This window comes from Oxyura jamaicensis, chromosome 1 (genome assembly GCF_011077185.1).
Source record: "Oxyura jamaicensis isolate SHBP4307 breed ruddy duck chromosome 1, BPBGC_Ojam_1.0, whole genome shotgun sequence".
NCBI lineage: Eukaryota > Metazoa > Chordata > Aves > Anseriformes > Anatidae > Oxyura > Oxyura jamaicensis.
In genome coordinates, this window is record NC_048893.1 from 150200863 (window position 1) to 150222029 (window position 21167).

Here is a 21167-nt window from a genome sequence, read left to right on the forward strand (position 1 = left end):
ATCTGTTTGTGTATCTGTTTTCAGAGCTAAACCAGCATAGCTGCCCCTGTTTTCCAATGGACATTGAACGATTTTATTTCTGCTTGGAAATATGAGGGGCAAATTTAACATATAATCAAGGCAGAGAACAGAAGTGGTATAGAGTGTCATTTGCTTCACTGTCTTGAATAGAAATACAGCATTCAAATACGGGAATGAAGAAAAAGAGCGCTTCCTCCCATCAAGCAATACTAGCAATTTTATCATTTCTTATCTTTTTACAAAAAAAAAAAAAAAGCAAAAGGGAAAAAGAAAGTATAAGCAAACAGCATTAAATTGAAGCAAAATAGGCATCAAAGAGCTTCTGTCAAGAAAAGCAGCCATATATGCCAGCACTTACCATCACAGTCGCAGCTGCCGCAGCTGCCTGGGCTGCCACCGCAGCCTGGTTGGCTTGGTGTTGCGCCGCTTTGATTTTGGCCTGCAAATGTGCAGGAGGGTGAAAATACTTGCATTTCTCCCTCATGCAACGACCTTTTATGTAATCCATACACACGGTTACGGTGTTGTCGTTTGTGTCAATCATTGTGCTGTCTGCCGGATGTGCAAAGCGGCAATCAGTCTCTCCACGCGCACAGTTGCCCCGCTGGAACTCCCTGCACACCTACGTGCAAAACAACACTGGTTGCAACCCGAAACGGCAGGGAGAGCCCACGTCCCCCCAGAAAGGACCATCCCCTTCCCCGGTGAGATCAGTGAATCTGATTTAATAAACCCATTATCTTCTTCTGGGAGAGGGAAACATGCCTACTTTTACCCTTGCGCATTGGGCTCCTCAGGTAGCTTTGTGGTATGGTGGCTAAATGGACTCAGAACAGAAACATTCCCAAATGTCCCTCCTTTTCCTGTTTAGAAAACAGCTGGGAAGGATTCTTTCTGAAGCAACTGCCCCTGCTAAAGTAGCTGAGGTTCACAAAATGTTCAGTCCCTTTCTAACTGTAGTACATAATCTTGCAGTTTCGCTGGTAGGGAAGCAGTTCCTCTTGCTGATACTGGGGAAGAGAGTCTACAAACAAAGTGGAGAGCCTCCTTAAAAAAATAATTAAATGGACAGAATGGACAAGCTGATTTTTCTAAGGAGAAATGTCCTGTAGACTACTTGGGCCACAGCTTCCACCGAGCTTGGTTGTGCAGGGATCCACCAGCTCCAAGGAGGCTCTGCACATCACTGGGGGTTTGCCTGCTCAGTCTGCTCCAAGGTTTGTAACATTCAACATCTCCATCAGTAGCTCAAGGCTAAAAACTTCCCCTACTACTGATTAATAAAAATCAGGACAGAAATAATACTGCAGGACAGAGTTAACACTGCAATGACAATGTGCTTGCTAGGTATTTCACCAAAGCATACCTTTACGGGCATGCAAACTTGAGGTATATTTGAAGAGATGAAGTTTAAGAAAGATGAATCTTCATGTTGATTTCTGTGTATCAAATTTGAGCAAATGCACTACCTTATAAATGTGTTTAATTACCACTGGCTGCAAGTGTAGGAATTCTGTCTAGTTATGATGTCTATACTTTGAGCAACTACATTTAAGCATAGTTTCTAAAATAATGCTTTTTCTCCGCCAGGAGCTTCCCTACAGCTTGACAGAGAATTGCATTTCTAGTCACGGTGGTGTCCACAATACCTCCAGTTTATCAGTCCTGAGGAGTTTCTGAGTAGCAGTTGAACCAGGGACTGAAACCGGTGGACTTCCAGGAACAATGACAGGCGGCGTGGGTAGGATCTCAGTCGGGACTAAGCCAACTCCTGGTGTTACTGGCGTTAGGTAAGGAGCAAAGCTAATAGCCGTGTTCGTTCCTATTGTGGGACCCACTGGAAATGTGGGCTGCAAAATGAAAACACAGACCAAGATGAAAAAACCCTTAATCAAGAGCTTATTAGTTGTCTTTTGCATGTTCTCCCTGGCGCCGATTCATTTTCTTAATCAAAAAATCTCAAGCAGCTGGCAAAACACACAGCATATTCTCTTCTTTTAATCACGTAACACATTCCAGCTGCATACTAGGAACTGCACATTGTAGCTCTGCTATTGGAAAAGAGGCTGCCATTGCAAAGGAAGTCCCACTGTGAACCTGAATCTCTATGGAGTCCCAGCTTATATTGCAGACTTATTTACACATCAAAAAGTTGAAATAAGATAACTTTATTGCTTTTTCTCAATACCTGCTTTCCTTTGAAAACAGGCTATTTTTTCAAAGTACCAAATTTCACAGGTGAAGCATTATTAACTGTATTAAATCCTTATTTCTAGTAAGACTATAAATAATGAACTCTTTGGCATGTAACTTCCGTCTCTTTGCATGCTGTATTCAGCCACCTCCTGTCATTGTAGGAGTTGCTATGGCTCACACATCAAAAAGTCTCACCTTTGCAAATGTTTGTGTGCTCAGCTGTCACCAGTGGCAAGCAGAATAAATATTATAATCTCAGCTGGACACAGTATTTAGAAAAGGATTACTCAGCCTTAGCTTGAGTTCATCTTACAAAAAAAAAAAAAAAAAGGTTGATTGGAAGGAATGATAAGGGTCTAAAAATCTGTTTCATGCCTCCCTAGAGCACGTCAGTGAAGTCACAACCAGAAGAAAGAGCACTCGTGTAGTGCTAAAACCCAGCCCTACCAAGGCAGAAGAGTGGGTTTGTCACCACCAGCTCCAAGGGGGGTGGAAGCAGAACATCACCATGGTCAGACCACGGTCATGACTGGCAAGTGATTTAGTTCTGCAGAGCAGATGTTTACTCAAGAGAGTGAAGCTATAATGAGAAATAATTATGATTATAAACGCAAAACTCTGCAGAAATAGTACAAATATGACATTAGCTTTGTCATGAGTTAAGTCCCCGGAGTAAAAAAAAAAAAAAAAAGAAAAAAAAAGAACCAAAAGAACCACGGAATAGCTGAGCACTAGAGAGAGACTTAGGAAGACTTAAAAACACTTAATGAAAGAGGAAGGCTTTTCTCATCAAGGTGGCCTGGATACCCTTGGCTGGAGAAGGGAAGCCAACAACACAAATTACCCAGAAAATATGCAAGAGAAAGCACACAAGCTAGAAGGTTTACTTCTAGTTTTTGTTTGTTTGTGTTTTTTTTTACTAAATTATAACGAAGTTTCAGTTAGTACCAAGAAGATGCTGAGAGCAGCACAGTAGCCAAGATAGCCCACTGTACGGAAATGGCATCTATTTGCCCTAGAGAGTTAGAAGTGAATAATGCTCTGTTTTTATCAGAGATCAAAACTGCTCGATATCAAATAGCATGGTTTATATGCCAAGAGTGAGCTAAATTATTTTGAGCACTATACTGAAGATTTATATGAAACAATGGTTCAACTATTTTAGGGACAGTATGTGTTATGTAAAATATAAATACCATCTTTGTATCAGATACAATTTTAAGAATAAATCTACATGTCAAATGACTTCTATGGAATTTTCTTCTACATTTTATCCATTTGGTCAAGGCTGAGTCATCTTAATCAGGCAATTTATGCATGACAGAGAAATAAAACTCTCCACGTTTATCACAGCCATCAGTACAGAAGGCATTACTTCAATGAAATTGTGAAGTTCAAATGATAAAATGAATGAGTAGTAAAAAGCATGATTTTGCCATTTCCAATTTTTATTCATAATACCAAGAAGTGGAATCATTTTATTATTCCATGAAAACTTTTTTTGGTGAAAACTTAAGCAGTAGAAAATCAGGAAATACCAAAACATGTTATGACAATATATCAAGATACATCTTCCATACATATGGAAAGCTGATAAACATGTACCTGAATCTCAGGGACTCCTGACACCCATTTTTTGCTCATGCCTTCCACCTTACAGAAGATGTTTCAAGTGTAAAACCAGGCATCTGGGGTCAGTTAATGTAGCCAAATACAGATGTCCTAACCTGAGATGGTTATACTTATCTCCTTTGACAGTCCATGGAAAGACAAAGGCACTTAAAAGAAACTAAACCATATAATCTGAATGCAGATTTCTGCAAGAAGCCAAGTGAATGGTAATTAGAAGTGCCTACTTCTTTTGATAAACTATCATAGGATTTAGGAAGCCCAGCACAAAATTTGATGCCAATGCTGTAGACGCCTCAAGTTAGAGAAAGAAATCCCACTCCAGTGCCTTACAGTGGGCATTCAATTTGAGAAAATATCATTAGCCGCCATATGTGAAAAGTCTTGTTCAGATTTCGTGTCTTTGGAAGTCTGGTGCAATGAAGAGCTGAACTGCAAAGGCAGCCCACAGCAATCCATCATTTTCATGTATAGCCCAAAGCCGCTGCTTGTTCCTGCAGGACCCTATTTTTATGTCACCTTCTGGATTTGAAGTGTTCCAGGTACCATATGAATTACCTTAAAATAAAACACCGAGTTTGTAGGTGGACGTATCATCAGTTCTTATTTTGGGACACACCAGATTATAAGAGAGAAAGAAATAATTACCCAGAATGACATTATCCTTTTTTCCTGGTATTGGGATTAAATACTGCTTGAAGCTACTCAAATTCACAGGCTCCTGAGAGGGGAACTTTGCAGTCCTACTCAAATAACTTACTAACAAATTATTATTATACAACTTTACACCCCCAGAGATATTATAGGTAAAATCCTTGCAAATCTAGACAGAACCTAACAAGAACTGAATGAAGGAAAAAAAGGGGGGGAGAAAAAAAAGCGAGTGAGTCTAGGATAAAAAAGGTATCAAATCTCCAGCAACACTCCTTCATCTCTTCAAATGCAAATATAAATGAAAATATTTCCAGCATCTCAGCAGTTCCCTAAATCAACAGACGGTGATTATTTTTATCGATACTACTTTAGAGAGCTTTTGTGGGTCAATATAGTCTTCTACCTTAACTTACTTACCAATAACACCGCCAGAGAAATAAACTTACCACTGGCTGTAGTGGTGTTCCTGGAAACATAAACTGCATTTGCTGGGCAAGCATTGCTGCAGCAGTTTTTTGTTGGATTAAGTTGTTCCTGCCATTGATTTCCAGTTGAGTTTTTAAATGTGTTGGTGGATGAAGGTACTTGCAGTTCTCCCTTGTACAACGACCCTGGAAAAAGAAGTCACACTAATTGGTCTATTGCTTTTGATGATAGCTTAATGCCCTGCAGCACAATATTACACCACAAGCTAAGCGAGCAGTAATGAAATGCAGGGTGTTTCCTGGGAACCGTGTAGCAGGCTGGGAGGAGCCGATGGCCTTGAGCTCTGCCTCAGCCCACTGCCTCTGACTGATTGTTAAGGGTATTAGCCACGGACAAGGAGAAAGGCTTTGAAAATTGTTGATGGCACTTTCATTGTTAAGTACAGATCACTGCTATACAATTAATAGTCTGCGTATTATCCAGGCTGCCTGAATTGCCTCTCACGGTATCTTGGCTTGGGTGCCCAGTGTTACCATACCATAAATGTTTTTATGAATTACATTACATTATGAATAGTAAATTTAAACCTCCTTTAAGAGAAATACTTCTTGTAAGTACATTATATATTAAAAAATAACTGTGTGGCAACTCTCTGCTTGTGTTCTCTTGTACGTTCATGCTTATTACAGTGCACTGCCTTCTTGCCTCCTGTTTTTATTACATCAAATAAAACTTTGCCTCCTGTTTTTATTGCATCAAGTAAAACTTTGAACTATTTCCATTCAGGTATAAAATAACAGACGTCGAGTTGGTATTTTTGGAGCCTAGATTTAGTAGCAGTGTGTGGGGCTAAATCTGAAGGTGCACAGCAAAAGGAGACAGCCTGAAGACAGGGGGTTTAGATAGCTGTGAGATAGTACACACAACAGAAGATTATGGATTATTTTGGAAAGTTGATGGTGGTGGGCAGTCATCCTTGAGGTGATTTGTGTTGGAGGAGATGGGCATGGAGCACACTTCTACAAGGACTGACCGCACACTGGCCAAAAGCAGAGCAGCGTAAGAAGCAGGAGCATTTTCCCCAAGAAAAGGAAACTGTAGGGTGCACTAGCAGGTCGTGTATCTGTCTCTGCAGCTGCAGGGCCGGACTTGGTGAGACCGGCTCTTTGACAACATGGCTCATAAATTGTCACGAAGTTTTGAGAGCTGTGACCGGAAGACCTAGAGCATTAGTCAATCTCGATGTGACACACTCAACTTGCAGAAACAAGTTTCCAAATTGAGACCTTTTTTAGAAATGCTTCTTAAACTTTCCGTTCTCTGGTGTGAGCACTTTGTAATGCTTTGCCAGACAGGAATACCCTCCTATAGCCTCGAGAACATTAAGATCCCTGTGAGAGAACATCACGCAGTACACACGTACTCGGATGCCACGTATATGTACGCACACACACACATTTTCCTACAAAACCCTCAGTATGCTTTGGACGTCCCAGAACGGCAGTATTAATGTCACACTTCTTACTCACACACTGAAATGCTCCTGGTTCCACCTCTAATCTGCGATAAGGACTTAATAGCTACCTGTGCAGGAGGACATTAAACACGTCTAGGAATGCTCTCCAGCACCGAGGCCAAGGGGAATGCAGACAGCTATTTCCACGCCATTAAGCCACGGAGAACAGCCCTTACCTGATGCTAACACCAGAACTGCTCCTGGATACTGACTATGACTGCACTGAATGGCAGAGGCCAAAAGGAGTTCAAGAAAGCTAAAAATTTCAGCATATAGACAGCCACGCCTCAGTGCCCAGGAACATTACTTGGTGCTCTTTAGACGTGCTCGTATAGGTGCAGCCGCTTTCGGGACAGTGTGCTCTTCCTTCTCACTTCCACGAGTCACTAATTCTGAGGGTTTTAATTACGCACACAAAAGGAAAGTCACTTTGTCAGCTGGCATAAGGGGAACCAGAAGTCGTCAGGATTCGCCTTGGACAAAGCAAGAGGCAGGCTCTTCCATTCATGGGGTAATAAGGCTGTCGCCTTTACAATGTTAAATGGGAACATGCTTACCCGTGAGCGCGGCAACGAGCGTGTGCTTTTATGTTGGCTGATGAGGATTTCCTGATTAAGACATTTTTAACTGAGACCTATTTAACCTTAATCTAATTTGTATGTAACCTTAATCTAATTTGTATGTAAATGGTTCATACAGCAAACGTGAAAACGAAAACAGCAAAATAAAATCACGTAAATCTATCTGATGGAAATATCCACCAATGCAAATGAAAGTGATCCTCAATTAAGGAGTGAGAGAAACTCTCATCTGCAGTGGCTTTTGAAGTACCTCAACTCTGAAGTAAGCCTACAGCGAGCACTCCACTACCAGCTCCGAAAGCACATGGCTAGCATGTACCATCACTTCAAGCGCTGCAAAGCAACCCACAGAGCACAGAAGACTGGTTATTTCAGAAAACTTTCCAAAATAATCCAAGCACATGAAAATTTCCTCCATTCTCTGAGGTTATTCATGTTTGTGCCTCATTTACTAGTTTTTTTGAGCTCTTGGTTAGCAATGAACTTGTGTAGCCCTGTCATGCTGCTATAGACGCACTGTAGACAGATCAGGCCTTGTTAAAATGAAATGACCCAAAATAAACGGCATTGGAATGAGCACTGAAAATAGTGAGTGGATGAATCCAGTCCTAGCTACCAAAACAAAATAAATTGAGACCCAGTTTCACTTTTTGGACCCTCAGTGGTTGGGGGAAAATGCCTGTAAATGACTTTTTATTTATTTGGCAAGAAATGCCCCATGCCCCTATGAACTGCTGATGAGAACAGTTTCAGAGCAGAACTGGGCTGATTCCCAACAACTGATCAATGCATAAATGAAAATTCAGACTTGTGGTATCATCTCAGTCAAACGTGACCCTGTTATTTTTGTTTATTGAAATGTCAAAACCAAAGTCCAACGGAGACGACAGCAACACACCAACCCAATAGCAGAACAAAGCACTGTGCGTGAAGTGCTGGAGTGTTCAACACGTGGGGTCTACAATAAAGGCCCACTTTGGATTCTTGTAGAAAAATTACTGTGGTAGCAGGATACCTCAGAACAAATACAGAGGCAAAACTGAGTGCTTTGGCTTTGGGGTGCTCCAATATCAAGCCTCTGGAGCGAGGCTTGGTTCATCACAGTAGCTCAGGAGCTGCTCCACAGACTGCCTGGTGCACAGCAGCACTAACTGTTTGAAGGATGAGGCAGGCTGGCAGCAGGGAAAATCATTGCTTCACACAACTTTTAACCCACTCCCAGATATGAGTCAGAGTCCTGAAACAGAGCGTGCAGACAGATTGGTTTGAAACTTGGGCCCTAGAAACTCCTTTCACCCATGAAGTGAAGGTTATCAACACGCACATCACAAGCAGTTGTTCAGTTCCCATGCAATTTCTCTTGAAAAGCTCACTCGCAGTGAGCTGTCTCCCTGCCTGTAATTGATAGTAATGATGAATGGATCTCAGATTAAGTTCCTGGTGCTCTGTTACTCCCTCCCCTCATCCGGGAAGCATGGCACCTACCTCTGACCTCTCATTTTTCTTGGTTGGCTCTCTACAACTAGCCTAGCTAGCTGTACATGACACTTCAGGCACATAATGAAAGTTTCAGCAGAAACACTACTTTTCTACTGCTAATTACACAGACCGAGGACATGCTGTGGCTCGCGCCTGGGGCGTGCCACAGGTTTGTTCACGTAAGGAAGTGAGAAGCAGAAGGGATGCACATGAGGAGATGGGAACTCAACAGGGCTCAAAGGGCCCAGGTGCAGCAAGGAGAGACTCTGCTTCCATGGGGTCCATGGTCTGGAGAGCAGCTACCTGCCTGGCTTGGTACCAAACCCACGTCCCTTAATGAGCTGTGGCACACCACTGACTTCTTCTGCAATCAATAGATTTCCCTAAAAAGACCAATAGGTCATTTGCCTAAAACAGTGGCACAGAACAGCCCAGAGACTGGAGTATATTAAAAAGCTAGGAAATATAATTTTAAAATAAGCAAAAAGAAATGAATGCAGAAGTAAACCACCTTAACTGTGCATATTAGAATACCGAGAACCCATTTCCTGTCTGCAGACTGTATAGCCACATCTCTTTATTTAATATTTTATAAATCTGCAGCTTTCTTCAGTATTTTACCCTTACTTTAATAGTAACAACAATAATAATAATTCATCCAGGCCCAGGCTGGGAATTGCCTATGCATAATAATGAGTTAGTTTTTAACCTACTAAAATTACGTTTATCTCTCGTAAAAATAAAATGTTTGAATTTTATTATTAAAAAAAAAAAAAGCAAAGTAATGTGTTTTTTTATCTTTTAAGCTGAGAATCAACTAATCCATCCACAAGCATTTTGCTCGCCTACTGAAGGCTGCTTTTAAGGCAGGGGTCAATACATATTCCTAGCATGCTTAGCATAAAAGCCTAGTAGTGAATGGAACAGCCCCAATCTGTACAGTCAATCCAAAATTCCAGTGAGGTACTTTTCTGCAGCATTTTTTTGTTTGTTTTTTCTAAAGTAGGGGCTAATTCAGGTTGGAACGGACTTTGAGAGGCCCCCAGTCCAAGCTGCTCCGAGCAGGGTCAGCCCTGAGGTCAGACCAGTCAGGTCTTGAAAATCGCCATGGATGGAGCCTGCACAACCCCTCTGAGCATCCTGCTCAACTGCTTGGCTGTCCTCAAGATGAGGAAGTTTCTCCTTCCTTTCAGCCTGAACCTGACGTGTTTTGGCTTACATTGAATGTCCTGCGTCCTGCCACCACCATGCACGGCTGTGAGGAGCTGGGCCGCACCTTCCGGACACCCCCTTGTTGGTACTGAAGGCTGCCCTACTAGGAGGAGCATCATTACACATTCGTTATGTTTAGAAGACAGGCTACCCGATGAGGAGCAGAAACGGGGAGGCCTGCTTTCTTGCAGATCCCTTGTTCCCATCTCTCTCCCCAAGATACGTCCAGTTACTCCCATATATACCAGCTCTCCCTAAGCTCCCAGATTCGTTCTGTACCCCCATCTGTCCCTCCCTTTCCCCCCCTTTCCCCCAGCACCCTCCCACCTCTCCTGGCTGTAGACTGGCACACAGGTCACGCAATAAATATAACTTGCTCAAGCTGTGCATGTCCTGAACAGCCAGCCAAAATGTGCATGTGGCTGGCAGGCCGCACTCGTGAGTGGCAGCTCAATTTATGCTGTAGCCTTTTCCTTCGCGGGGCAGAAATTTGGATCTCTGTCTTCCACTCAGACACAGATTTTTGTGAGAACTCTTTCATATCAAGTGATACGTCTTTGAGATGTCTGCTTCTAGCAAAGGGGCCTGAAATTGGCCAGGGTGTTCAAACGTTATTGGGGTGCAAAGCTGATGGTGACAAAAATACAGATAGTGCAATTACGCCAAATCTGCTTCCTTGAGAAAATGAGTTCAAACTAACAAATGCAGATGAAATTGTGTGATCTCTGAGGGCTGAATATGCAACTTAAAGAAAAAAAAAATGTTTATGACAATCAAGATGGGTGGTTTTAGAAGATATTTGAGCAACTGGTTCAACAAAGGTCAAAAGATTTTCTGGTTTCCAGCAAAATGCTCATCGATCCCAACATTTCCTGAAGTTAGAAAAGCCACACAAAAAAAAAATCATCAAAATCAACCAAACAAAAAATCACCTGATGCTACAATCACCTCTCCAACAGAAACAGACAAATAAGTAAACCTGTAATTCTGTATCATACAGCTTCAACAAACATTCCACACGCTTGTAAAGATCAGATCAAACTCTAATAAACTATATCCATTTGCAACCGTGGGCACGCCAGTCAACAAGACATCACCTGCTCTTGATATTGATATTAGATACCTGAAGATATTACATGCTGTTCAGAACTTGGCTGAGTAAGAACTATCACTGGCCCCTGTCTGGGATGGTGGCAGCACACGGCAAGAATAGCCACAGAGACAGCAAGGTCAGCAGCTGTGGAGGTACCTATGCCATAAATACTTCTCTAGAAGAGTTTCTGGTGACAGTAGCTTATTTTCCTCTGGGATTCTCCTTCAGCAGCCCCTTGGCAAATTCTGGTTGGGAATGAGTGTGTCCTCACCTAATCAACTTAACAATTTCACCATTGCATTAATAAGGAAGTTCTCATTTCAATGATCTTGGGCTCTGTAGGGCCAAACAACAGACCTGGTAAATATGAGGGCAGGGTATTTTTAGATGACCAAAATACAGGGGCTTACACTCCTGTACATAGTGACACTATCTCTACCATTCCAAAATATTAAGTTCAAATGTTATTTTTCAAATGCAGAAATACCAAAAAGGAATAAATAAATTTAAAAAGGCAAAACAAAAACAAGGACTGTATATTCATTGAGGTATGCAGAGAAGGATGCCTTCTCTTGTTCTCTAGGACTTGCATTACCTTATTTCCCCTTCTGTACTACATGAGAGGTCAAATACCAACAGCCCATTCAACACTCAAGATCAAGGAAAAACACTAGACTTCAGTTTGGACTGAGTTAAAAAGTATTTTCCATCCAGCATCACAATGTTGGGATTCAATTCTCCTGTGCTGGTCTAGCTGCTTCCTAAGTTCTCACAGAAAGTAAAAAAGCAGACGCCTCATTAAAGTATTCCCTTTTTATCTCCAATGAATGCATGCCACCCCACACAATCTATAGGACTTTACATGCCTGCAGAGTTAAGCCTATGTGCAAGGACTTAGGGGATTTAGTTAAGCCTTGGGAGTGACTAGTCAATGATTTTTAAAGATACAACTTAGCATTTTATTTATTCCTTAATGTATATAAAAAAGCTTCAAATGATTTTTGAATTTTGCATTTCATATTGAAAGTATGTTGACTTGCAAATATGCATGCTTATGAAAACATGATTCCTATAGCCTAAGTAGAATTGTATCTAATTTTCTACAGAAGGTGGAAATTGGCATAAAATCTTGTATCTTGAAAATGAGATATAAGTGAACTATCTGAGAGAAAGAAAAAAAAAATTAAAAAGGCCAAACTATACTAGTAACAGAAATATGAAGCTTTTGATTGAGAGTTCAAACACTTGAAAATTCACTTGTTGTCAATACACCTTAGGACAAGGACAAAATTTATTTCAAAAAACTAAACTAAACAACAACAATAAAAAGCATCTCATATATCACACCTAAAATATCAGAGCTGTTAGATCTGCTCCCCCCCAAAAAAACTCAAAATTTTGTAGAGAAATTAATTCCCTATTTCTAAAGCTACCTTGCAAGTCCACCCACCAAAGTTAGTGAGTATGCATACATATTTATATGCACCTACACATATCCACTTTAAGAAAAAGTAGAAGGCAAATTCAGCTTCTCACTTTAAAGTAGAAAAGGAAATGAATGTAAAAAAAAAAAATCTCAGGTGACTTTAGCTTGATTCATTTTCTGAAAAGCAAAGAAAACCCATTAGCTACTCTTCTAATTATTTCAGTTATTTGTAAGAAACCAAAAGCGGGTAGAATAAAAATGATCATTTTATTCATAAAGAGCTAGAACTGCCTGTAACTGACATTAAAAAAAGAAAAATATTGAAGAAAAGTTGAGGTCTTATAAAAAGATGGAATGTCTAAATGATGTAAGAGTCCTAACACTGAAGACTTATTTATGAAGAGATATTTATTTAAATGGAAAAAGACAAAATGTTCTACTGGAGAGCACATTTGCAATGCACAAAGAGCTCTGAGTCTCTCAAGATGCTCTTTCAAACACATGTTGAGAAGGATGGCTACAGAGAATGGTTTAATAATTTGCCTTGCAATATCAAGGGAATTGTACTCAATATTAAATTGCTCAGACGCATATGAAATTGTAAGTTGTTTGACAAACATCCTTGAGATTAACAAATAAGACAAAGAAAATTCAGACAAAGAAACAACAGTTTACATTAATAACATTTTATTTCTATGTTTACTGACTCAAACATGAATTGAGAATAATCAGGAAATAAAGATTTTTTCTTCCCCAATTACATAGACTCTTCTGTTTCTCTCTCTCTTTTTTTATTTTTTTCCTCTTTGATTTCCCCCCTTCATTGGCACTCAAAATCTAAACCAGTTATTTTTACCTCAGCTTCATGCTTGGCTACCAGCACTGATGAATATATCACAGGCAACTATGGACAAGCCTTGAAATTCATCTTCACTCTCACACACGTAGGCAATGTCCATGGAATAAAGACAAGCCAATGTGCAGTACAGTTGAAAACTCCTATAGAACTAACATCAAGGAAGCAGATCGAAGTGAAACTTTGTTTAGTTAAAATTCCACAAATGCATTGCTTGTATTGTATCGGTGGTAAGGCTCTTCACAGGATACGAAGCCACCTTGTGTGGGGCTCTTTACAAAGGCCTAAAGCCCTTACAGAGCCTTGGTATCTGCTGAGCAGAGAGCATTACACACACATAACTGATGACTGGGCAGTTCCAGTGCACCCACTCATTACAAAGATCGACTGTTTTTTTTTCAGACAGAAAAGAACTGTATAAATCCCGGGAGGGACCGCACAGCAATTCAGGGTGACGTGGATTTTTTTGCTGGCAAATGACATGCTCCACTGTTAAGTTCAACTTGACTAAACTGAACTGAAAATCTCAGGAAGAGGCGATTTTCTTCAACCTTTCTCACTATCTCCAGAGCAGAAACAAATAGCTGTTGCAGAATTAATGCCAGTAAAGAAAGACAAGTTGTTTGACTGCAGATCATCTGGCAAGAGAAAAGGCAATAGAGGCATACAGAAGACTAGCATATATCATGTTCCGACCAAGCAAGAAAATGAGCACGGCATGGCGCCGCTCCCTGACAGACCTCCTTCCTCACCTCCTTTACAATCCCCATAAAAGCTTTCAAAGAGACGTATGCTTACTTTAACACAAGCCTGCTCATATGAACAGGAGTGAGTTTAAACTCCAAGCGGTGCTTTACCTCGGTGTGGAAACACCATTTGGCAGCGAAAATGTAGGCAAAGGTAACTGCAGTACTGACAGCCATTGCCCTGAGACACCTTATTTTTCTCTCAGTGGCCTGTGGAGGAAAGACAAAATGTCTTCAACATTCATACAACATGTCTTCTGCCATAACCAGGTTAGAAAAGAAAGAGCGAGCTGTCAGTAGTGAGAACAGGGCTTTGCCATCGGGATGTCTGCAAGCCTCAACAACATAGTAAGGATCTTAACATGCCTCAGGAAAAGCCATAAAGGCGGTTATAAGGCATTTGAAAGGAGCAGGAGAAATACGTCAGCAATGAGGAGCGATCTGTGACCAGACCACAGCAAAATGGGGGGAGAGTGCTGTAAAACCAACCACCTTAGTCACGTACAGTGAGTCACCTGTCCAAGGGAACCTTGAGAAGATGCTTCATTTGGCAGTTGCAGTGAATCACGGAGATTTGGAAAAGGCACATCAGAGTGATCTGGCTCCTACATACCAGGGGAGTCTGCTGCTGCATTAGGAAGAAGGATGGGCCCATTGTATATGGAACAAGCAACAACCTCGGCCATAAAGGTTTCACAGTCCCCAGCTCTCAAAACAGATGACTTCATGGGACCCAGCAGAGTGAGCTGCTAGGTGGGTGAACACCCCTTGGACACTGATCTACTGCTGATGAGTCCCTCTGCTGCTCCATACATGGACCACCTTTCAGCCCAGCTCTGTCACCCCGTGCCACTCCATGGCAGCAGGTCTCCCAGGTAGAGGCTTCCCTACGTGTGCATGTGCACTTACTAACAGGCTGTGGCCCCAGGTCCAGCTGGGGTTTGCTAGGCACTCTGAAGACACAACACACAAAGCTTCTCTTCCCTTGGGGATTTCATGCTTTCTTGGCTGATCACTCTACAAACAAAAGGAAAAACCTACAGCCTGGTTAAATATACAGATAGCCCAGGACACATCACATAATTGCAGAGGTGAAAAGTACACTATCTTGTCCCTTTGCAGAAAGAAGAGTGTTTACCAGCCCTTAATGACAGTGCAGGAACCACAGCTGTGTTATTAATAAATCATAGGCTTCGCTCCCGGGACGCACCAGTGAGGCTGGAACCTGACACAAGTTCCCAATGCATTGGAAAGCTGCTGAAATCACACCGAAATTTCTTGGTGTTTTAGGAACACCATGCATTTGTATTAAAAAGCACAGATTAAGGAGAAGAAGAAAAAAAAACTCCTAAAATTGAGAAGGGAATACACTTGCATTTCCAAAAAAGAATCACACATAAAATCCCTCATACTATCCATCGCCACAAGAAAAGCCACAAACAAATAATCAAGGTGAGATTAAAAACCACTGTACTCTGTAGGACTACTTATCAAGAACAACTTCCACCAAGTATTCCTATCCTGAAAAGCAGAAGGTAAGCAGCCTTTCCTAGCCTTTCCCATACCCAGTCTGTGCTCCCTCTCTTCAGGGAACTGGCTTTCTCAACATCAGTGATAAAATTTCTAGCTTTTCTTGAAATATGGCACACCTCAGATTTCCATGTTTAGGGAATGGAGAAACCAGCACTACTAGCAGGAAGGGTAATAAGATCCCTTCCCCTGAAGCAGCAGGGTGCAAGCATTATTAATGTGAATTATCCGGAGAATCAATGCTCCAGACCAGCTTAAAAATCAATGGGGAGGAGGGTGGCAGGAGATCCAGAAACTCAAGCAAGAGGCAAGAATGAACCCCTGACATCCCAGTAAACGAAACAACAACAAACCTTTTATTTTTGTTGAAGGGCTCTCTGTCCCCTCCACTCTATTAGGAAACCTCCAGAAGATCTAACAAAGCCTAGCAAGAAGTAGAAAGCAGTTGCATTTATCTCAAATGGTAGCTTACAGAATTAGGAGCTAAATCATGGTTATGAGAAAAGATAAGACGTATTACGATGTCTTATTACCTTATTTGAATGCTATATTCATCTAAGTACCAGAATATGTGATTGTGGTCTTGAGAGTGCTTACAACTTCTCAATGTTGTGTTGAAGGAGCAGATAATTACTCTTTTCCTTAAGACAGATTCAGCGACGACTAAATAAAATTCTAGGTTAATCTCAAATTAAAATATTGCCTCTAGGTTTTCCAAAGCATATATCTGTGGCTCTCAGAGGAACGTACAGACTACGTACTAATTACTACATTGCAACTACATTGCCAGTGTACACTTACGTCGATGGCGAGTTACTTCATCAGTGTCATGAGCAGATGTGGCGATACCAACCTCAATTACATGATCACATCTATGTTTTTACACAGCCTTCTTTCCCATACAGTGAATAGGCAGTCTAATAGTATATGTATATGTGTGTGTGTGTGTGTATATATTATATATATATATACACTGTAATTCACATTCATCTCTCCCTTGTCCTGAATGCAGTATGTCCATTTCCTTTTGGGCCTACCCCTAGGGCTGGCCCTAGAGGATCACTTTATGAATGGCTCCGTTAAAATTATTAATGGGTTTCTCGGTGTCCTTGTGAGATTAGACAGCATTACTCCCACTCTACACAGAATGAACTGAGACCAAATATGGTTAAAACGCTGAGAAATGTCTGTGGGTTTTGGCTGAGGATCTCTGTCCTCCTTTGCAGTTGTGCCCACTTGGCACGTACAGGTGGCTTCAGCAGACTCCTATGGCTTTTGATTGTTTGGAGTCCTACCCCAGTTTTTGGAGTCCAACCCCAGTTTTGGGGTCTCCCCCCCATCCTCCAGAGGAGTGGTGAATGCCTGACCAGGAGGCCACGTCCTCCCACTCTGCCCCTGCCTGCCTTACTTGATGAGCCGGCGTCCTCTGGATGGACCCCTCAGCTTCTCCACACACTGGCCCCCCTCCAGAAAGCCATCTGTGATGTGCATGCACCAAGGCAGAGGAGAACACACACTGTTGTTACATGAACAACACGTCTCCAACACGTTTTCCTCAACTCTTGGCTCCCACTCACCTCACATGGGCAAACAGCCGCCGCACCCCAGCTCTCCCTTTCCTCTGCCTTTCCTCACGGCCAGCCTCCTCTGGCCTCGCTTCTTCCTGGCTTCGTGTGCTTTTTTTTTTTTTACGTCCGTGCTTTTTCTTTGCTCTACACAAGGAGGGCAAAAACGGGGAGCACCGACAACAGAGGGGAACAGACAGAGCAAACTCAGAGAGAGTCGTGTTTGAAGCCCTGGTCTGAAGCATGCTCAGAGTCTGTCTGATCTGGATGCCAACCCGTAAAAAGCCTCTGCTAGGCATACATAAAAAGCGAGTTTTCACACTTGCAAAATGACCAAATTTGGGTGAAATTTCACAAAAATAGCATAAGGCAAATTACTGGTATCAGAACAACACTTCTGCTGCGAGATCTCCAATTTCAGCTGTAAACAATGGGAAATCAATTTTATTATTGAACTAGTTTTAAGAAACACTTAAGAAGGAAAAACAAGGTATTTACCTCTCAGCTGTTTCTCAAAAATGGTTGAAGTGTTTCACCAAAACTGTAAATAAACACTGAGTCAGCTAGTGTTTCAGCCCAGGTGATTACATTCTGACTTACAAACCTCAGAAAATGAGGATATTATATCTTCAGGAGGATATTAGATGGAAAGTGGTGGGCAAGATTAAATCCAGGTGATGACAAGGGCACAGCATTGGTAATAAAACACTCATACGTGCTTCATTAAATCACCCAACCGAAGGCTAATGATTGTACGCACTCCAAGCACTTCTGAGAAACAAAATTATTTAAACTTAACTGTAAACAAAACTTTTGGTAACATTTTAAAAGTTTAAGAGGACCATTTGTCCAGTAATGCTTTAATGCAAGTAGCCATTACACATCTCAGCTAATGCATTCCATTGACAAAATAATGAGTTGCCAACCAGTGTTTTGAAGAATGTAATGCCTTTAAGCATGTAAGCACCAATCCAGTGCAAACTCTCTGATATATTTTAAGTTCCATCTATAGTTACCATGTACTTGTGTATGAAGTCTTTCCAGTGTGAAAGTAAATGATCTATAGAGCACGGAAGTCATGACTATTTGACTTAAACAAGGACTTCTCTGAGTTTTCTTCAACGTTTTGTAGACGGTACCTTCACACCCTAAGTCTCAACACGTAAAAGCAGTTCAACAGGTATCGACAGGCTGTATTAGATCTGCCAGGAAATGTGCAAACCCACTTGGATAAATTAATCACCTTGTCCTTCCTTCCCCTTAACATTTCTACAGGAGACAAGCAGGTTCTCTGTGTGAAGGTGGCAAACTGACAGCTTTCAGCGTCTTCCTCCAGGAAGCCCTCGCAATTTTGCACCTCTCTCATCTGTTTCTTGGGAGAAACTACCACAAGGTCTGAAATACTGTTCTCCAAACAGGAAATCAGAGGACCACATAATTTATGACTTTTCTTTGTGAGCAAAGTGTTTCCACTGTCTGCACTGTATCTGAGCAGCAGTCACAAGGCAAGGACTCCCATCAAACATCTTTTTGTCAAAATGCTCCCCTTTGGGTGCCAAGAAGGAAGAGACAGGATGCAGTCCAAAACAGGAGGGGCAGCCAAGGCTTCTGTCACTGTTCTTTATGTCAAAGTGGTAATAATGGCCGAATGAGAAACTCCAGGTGAGGATTACACCGCCTGTGGTCGACAGGCCTTCTCTCCCTTCTGCTCCTGGGCAGGAGTGAAGAGAACAGAAGTACCAAGAACTTTTCCCTCTGGATCAGGCAGGAGAAGACAACAGCAAGGACCTAAAACTGCACACAGAGTTTAACAAGTTGTCTGTCTCACCACCTGGCCTCATGGCATGGCCAAACCATGTTTTTCTCATTCACTGGAGAATCATCCATCACAGCTACATTGTGGTCAGAAAGGACTGCAGCTTAAATACTCTTAAAAAATGTCAAAAGGCTGATGAACACATTAAACTAAAACTCCACAAACCAAAACAAAGTTTTATGGTGGAAAAAATACACAGTGATCTCATGCTTTTCACAAGAGTTGTTCTTTCAAAGCCAGGAACCATGAAGTACTTGTTTCTGTTTTCTATTTTTATTTGTCTGATACGCACATCATAAAGTGATTAAAATTGCTATAGCACTTCAAATTAGATCTGAAGGGCACCCTAGTTAAAATGTAGTATAGTACGAAATGTTAATCATAATTGAAACAATCACGATTCAGATTTTTCACAAAGCCTTTGTAATTGCAAACAGTCTGGAAAAGAAGTATTTAGATGGCTAAATCAGTGTTTTTTCCCACCCTGCTGCTTTCCGGTGAAGAAAAATTGTGATGGATGAGTACCATTCATCAGGAGAAATAGCCAAAATATGAGATCACTAACCAGCAGCTAGACAGGGTTTAACCAACTCCTTTGTTTAATCACTGGGGATTCAATGTCTGGATGGAAAGAAGGAGTGAGGGAGTTTGGACAACTCAATGAATTTAACACCAGCATATTAAAAAAATAAAAAGTTTTAAACAGCCTGTAGCACACAGCAACATCTATTGTAGTTTCCCAGCACAGCACAGAGACAACTCTCTCAAAAAACAGTGACTCTGATAGTTGGCATCTGTAGCACTCAGAACTTCTTTGCCATGTTAGGAAGGCAAGGACTATTGTCAGGCTTTCTTTGGCAAATGTAAACAAAACTATGCCCAAAAGATACAGCTCCTGATACAAGCAGTCATTTACCTCCTACCAGTCCTTCACAAGGCAGACTACAAAATATCATTTTTCAGACTATTAAATCCCTACATTATACAACTTAGCAAATAAATAAAACAATGAAAGCAAAAAGAAAGGTTGACTTTCACATCTTCAAGCCAGTTGAAATGGGACATATGGTGATTTATAGGACTAAGTGTCAGGATGTCTATAAATACAATATGGAAACTTAAAAATCATTAGGAATCCTCTGGAAGACCTAAGACCCAGAAAGAGCACCTTCATACAACAAACGCAAAGCTCCGTCCCCAGCCAGAAGTCAGATAGATAACGAGCACACAGGGAAAACGTGTGGGTGGTCGAAGGACTGCACTCATCTTCCCTTATCCATAGGAAGACCATATACTACAGGATATGTGGATTATGTATAGGCAGAGCAACTACATACAGAAAGTGAGATTTTTATTAGGGTGCCTCCATACCTTTAAAGACATGGGCTTTGATGCAGAGATTGCTCTGGGGATGAGTTGAACATGAATGTCATCATTAACTTTACAATTATTTAATTCTATCTGGTTTTGTAGATTTTTAGACACCTTATTGCAGACTGATTAGAAATACCTTGCTTTCCTACAGTAGGTCAAGTGGCATATAGTAAATAATCTCCATCTTCCCTGGCAAATAACGTCATTAGAAAGGAACAAACAGCCAATGTGGAAAATGTCTTTTAATGAATTTTAACTAGACACTAAGAATACGCCAATGCTGTTAACATTTTTAAAGAAAATTGTCTCCTCCAGTAGACGTCACTAGGCTTTTTATGTATTTCACTTTACCATCCCACACTGAAACTCCAGTGTTTCATCAGTAAGTATTTATCTGAGTTCTCAGCAATGTTAGTCCCAGACTCGAAGTTTCAGTGAATAGAGAATTCCAAATGAGCTTTAAATGTCAACTTTGGTTTGAGAAGAAGAAATGTAGTGAATTTTAAAGGTACTGAGGCCTCAATAGAAGGTTCATCATATGCGCAGCCACTCACCATACTGTAGACCACACTTTATTAGTTTTCCCATGCTGTAATGCTGAGAACAATGAAGCAGAAACAGCAAAAAATGGGGATGCATGCCTGGAGGATTTCCTTGACTGGCTGTATTTAACAAATATGTGTTCAGTTTTAACTAGTTAAGGGACATTTGATTAGCATATCATAGCAAAACCAAAGAAAAGGTAAGAACTATGAAAAACCTTTTCAAGCATCAAACAGAAATGAAACAAACTTATAAATAGAGTTGCCTGCAAGCAAACAATTTCTGGAATGTACTGGGGAAAGCAAAAGAAAATCCCACAACAAAAGAGAATGCAAAAGCCAACCCAGTTTAACAAGTGGAATGACCAGTTTGGAGACTACAGGGAAACAATGCAAAAACGCAGGCATGTTATACAAAGGATTTTTCTCAGCATTTACCAAACAAAACCCCAACATAAAGACCAATCATGAGGTAATTAAATATGGCGCTTTAGAAACACAAAGC

The 21167-nt window shown here is 41.1% G+C and overlaps 1 protein-coding gene across 11 annotated transcripts in view; it reads right to left on the bottom strand.

Annotated features, from left to right (window-relative positions):
• Window positions 1–21167, bottom strand: part of MBNL2 (muscleblind like splicing regulator 2) — a 108685-nt gene that overhangs the window by 29150 nt on the left and 58368 nt on the right. For all 11 annotated transcript variants that reach the window (XM_035319120.1, XM_035319123.1, XM_035319053.1 and 8 more), the window contains 3 exons: window positions 4947–5111; window positions 1671–1871; window positions 380–643 (listed from right to left, as the gene is read on the bottom strand). In XM_035319120.1, coding sequence (XP_035175011.1) covers window positions 380–643; window positions 1671–1871; window positions 4947–5111 — 630 coding nt within the window. The remainder of the gene's footprint in view (window positions 1–379; window positions 644–1670; window positions 1872–4946; window positions 5112–21167) is intronic.